This window comes from Silene latifolia, chromosome 10, assembly GCF_048544455.1.
Source record: "Silene latifolia isolate original U9 population chromosome 10, ASM4854445v1, whole genome shotgun sequence".
In the NCBI taxonomy this organism is placed as follows: domain Eukaryota; kingdom Viridiplantae; phylum Streptophyta; class Magnoliopsida; order Caryophyllales; family Caryophyllaceae; genus Silene; species Silene latifolia.
Window position 1 is genome coordinate 97,982,561 of NC_133535.1, and position 4,004 is coordinate 97,986,564.

The window sequence follows — 4,004 nt, forward strand, 5'->3', positions numbered from 1 at the left end:
AGGGGGTGTTTGGGTGGAACTTTTGGAATGGATTGGAATGGATTTAATCCATTCTAATGTTTGGTTGGAGGTTTTTAGAATGGAGTTAGATACCCAATGGATTCTAACTCCATTTCAACCCCTTGAAATCTCATACCCATGTTTGCACTCAAGTTTCTAACTCCATTCCATATTATTACTACCTCTATATCCATTCCAGGGTCAAACCAAACACCCATGAGCAAGTATAGGGTTCTAACTACATACCACTATGGTATCACAATCCATTCCATACCATTCCAATACTTCGAACCAAACGACCCCTTAGTTAGGTGGTTGTTAGGCCCAAATTCTGGATATGGGCTGGTCCAGGGAGGTAGGTCAGGAAGCTGAACATGAAGTAGGACGGCTGGAAGCCAGAGCAGAAGCAACGTGTACCGCAGGCGTGGGTCTGGGTTCGGTGATTAATTTATGTGAAGATATTATAAGGAAATTCTATCACTTGCCATATTCAAGGGAAGGAAAGTCCTACCCCGTGCCAAATTGGGAATACTTGGAGAAGAAGCAAGAAACCCTAGACGGAGGAGTTCCACTATATAAGGGGCATCAATGCAAGACAAAGAGATCATCAGAAAATACAGAGAAAAGCCCTAGCCTCCATAATATAGCAAAATCATCCACATTGTATTTCCTCTCGAATTATAGCGCAAATCTTGGTGGGATCCTGTCTCCCCCCGCGGTTGTTTCCCACATTGGGTTTTCCGCGTCACCAAAATTGTTTGTGTTCTTCGTTCTACTATGCATACAACTCAACATACAAACGTCAATATAACGATTACACGACCCTAATATCGATCTAACGCTAAGACCACTTTAACCCTAAAACAGGTAGAAATTTACCAAAACAGTTTGGCACCTACCGTGGGGCATAGTGGTCGTCTCCGTTAGTCAGTTCACAGAACAAAACAGCATGTCAGGACAACCAGAAGCCAGTCCAGGCAATGCAGACGGCACCCCAACAACACGGGCACCGTCTCCCTCCACAGCAACGGTACGCACGACTTCGGCTTAGCCAACTGGCACTACCTAGGTAACAGCTGCCAAACATAGCCAAAGCTCCCAAGCACTAGCAAATCAGCCATCAGAAAGAACTCAGGTTAGAGACTCGGATGTCGTCCAGGGCAGGCATAGGGTACCACAGCCGGAGAGAGGAGGGCAACCCAGACAGCAGGCTCAGACCCCACCGAGTCCTACCAGTATCATGATAAGAGGACTAGACACCCTAGCAAAGACAATCCGAACAATGCAGAGTGAGAACAGGAGCATGAGATCCCAGATGGAAGAGGATAACAACCTCCTCTGAGCCCAGATCAACGAGTTGAGGAACCACGCTTCCAGTTCAGCCACTTGGATGAGGGAAGCCAGATCCGGAGCAGCATCAGAAGGAGATAGAGATCGGAGGCAGACGCGCGTGCTGCCACATGACGTGGTAACTCGGTTGGACATAGAAACAACACCACAACAAAGAAGAGGCCTGATCCCAGTAGGATTGGGGGCACTAACACCGGATGACGAGCCAGCACGTCAGGATCCACCACCCATGTCAGGTACAGAAGAGGATCAGCAGAGCAGGTTGGCGTCTGCGGCTCCATTGACCAGAGGACCAACCCCAAACAGAACCGAGTACACGTGGGTAAATGGTTTAGGTGTAGCAACATCGCAAGTGCACCAATCGCCAATATCAGGGCAGCAGAATTTCGTAAGAACTATGGATCAGCAGCCACAGGAGTATCAGCAACTCACCGATAGAGAGGCATATATAGAGTAGCAGTACCAGGAACTACGTAGCCTCCTCCAGAGAGTTCCAGGAATGCCATGGCCCATGGAAATGGCCGCACCAGAAAGCTAAGCCGACTCGCCCTTCACCGATGATATAGCTGCGGTCGCTTTGCCAAAAGGATTCAGTGTCCCAACGATGACTCTTTTCGATGGGACCACATACCCTTGTGATCACATTAGCCAATTTAAGCAAAAAATGATGGTAACTATAGCGACTTGAGCCTCGAAGGAGGCATGCATGTGCAAAGGATTTGGCTCAACCCTAACAGGGCAGCGCTACAATGGTTTGTTGGCCTACCCAACGGATCCATATCCTCATTCGCTAACCTGGTCAACGCCTTCAATCAGCAATTCTCTAGCAGCTGAAGAACCCCAAAACAACCAAGTTATCTATACAGGATTGTTCAAGAGATCGGCGAATCAAACAAGGACTACGTCACCAGGTTCAATGCAGAAAAAGTTTCCATACGGTGCTGTGACGCATCCACAACCATTAACGCCTTCAGGTAGGGCCTGGATAAGGAGTCAGACCTCTACAAGGAGTTAATAATGCATCCGTGCGAAATATTTGAGGAAGTTCAGCAGAGAGCCACAGCGGCATTAAGGTTAGAGGAAGATATACAGGCTAGAAAAGGAATGACGACCTTCGCCAAAACAAGCAGAAAAATCCCAACAGAAAAGAAAGACGAGAGAGCCAGGCCATACAACAGACCAAATATCAGCAGAGTAGCAGAAAAGACCCAGCAAGTAGATGATTCTCCGCATCCTCCCAGACTAGCTGATTATGGGTTCAACACAGGAATGGAAGGTTTGCTGAAAGCACTGACGGAGTTGGGTGACCAGGTAAGGTCGCCTAAGCCTCCTACGCAAAGCCGACCCAATGCTGACAGGGACAGTAGCAAGAGATGTGAATGGCATCAGGATATCGGGCACCGGACAAAAGATTGTTTCAGGTTACGAAGGGAAGTGAAATTTCAGGTACGTAAAGGAAATCTGGACTACCTGTTATCACGTGGGGACAAGCGGGATAAGAGAGAAATAGCAAACCAGGTGCTCCCTTCTGCTCTACCCATATGCACAAAAATTATTAACGTGATAACAGGTGGATCCGAGCTATCAGGCTTAACATACTCTGCGGCCAAAAGGAGAGCCACTGAAAGTAAAGGAGACCATCCAGAAACTTCCTACAGAGTGAGCCAAAGTGATTTACCACTGGTAACGTTTGATGAAACTGACGTAGAGAGTGGCGCAGAACAACACCATGACGCCCTGACCATCACATTATCCATTGGAAACTGCACCGTGCGAAAGGTACTAGTAGATACCGGAAGCTCCGTGAACCTCATTATGTTTGAAACTCTCAAAATCATGGGTTTCGACAAAGAAAATCTGATAAAGAAGTTTGTACCGCTAGTGGGATTCAGTGGTGAGACAGCACATTCGGTAGGCGAGTTAAACATCCCAATGTATATTGAAGGAGTTAACAAATTGGTGAGGTACTTAGTCATCGAGGGCCCGACCACTTACAACGTAATACTAGGAAGACCGTGGCTGCATCAGATGAAGGCAGTCCCTTCAACATATCATCAATGTCTCAAATTCCTAACCCCGTGGGGCGTGGTCACGGTGAAAGGGGACCGCGAAGAATCCAGGAGCTGCTACACGCAAGCCCTGAAAGCCACAACTAAGCTCCCCTCATAGCAATACAGGGCCGGGGTACCTCGAAGGAATACAAGGAGCCATCCTCGGAGGAACTAGACCAGGTCCACCCGGATAAAACAGTGTTAATTGGAGCAACCTGTAGTGGATAGCTACGTGACCAACTGACCCAATTTCTATAAACGAACATGGACTGTTTTACTTGGTCCCATGATGACATGGTTGGCATAGATCCATCTGTTATTTCACATAAGTTAAGCATGAACCCAGGTTGCACCCCGGTACAGCAGAAGAGAAGGAAGTTCGCGGCAGAACGAAATGAAGTTATTAACAAAGAGGTAGACAGCCTCCTGGCAGCAGGAAACACCAGAGAAGTCAGCTACCCTGAATGGCTCTCTAATGTAGTAGTGGTACCCAAGAAAAATGGAAAGTGGAGGGTATGCGTTAACTTCACAGATCAAAATAAAGCTTGTTCCAAAGACCCTTTTCCACTACCCCATATCGATGCAATGGTGGATGCCACGGCC

At 47.6% G+C, this 4,004-nt stretch overlaps 1 protein-coding gene across 1 annotated transcript; it reads left to right on the plus strand.

The window, feature by feature from the left end:
* Positions 1-2,367: 2,367 nt before the first annotated feature.
* On the plus strand, positions 2,368-3,519 carry LOC141607947 (uncharacterized). Its single transcript, XM_074427297.1, has one exon. It carries the CDS (start codon positions 2,368-2,370, stop codon positions 3,517-3,519), a length of 1,152 nt encoding a protein of 383 aa, XP_074283398.1.
* Positions 3,520-4,004: the final 485 nt, after the last annotated feature.

Coding starts and splice junctions, on each gene's coding strand:
- LOC141607947 (XM_074427297.1), top strand. CDS start 2,368: ATGCATCCGTGCGAAATATTTGAGGAAGTTCAGCAGAGAGCCACAGCG.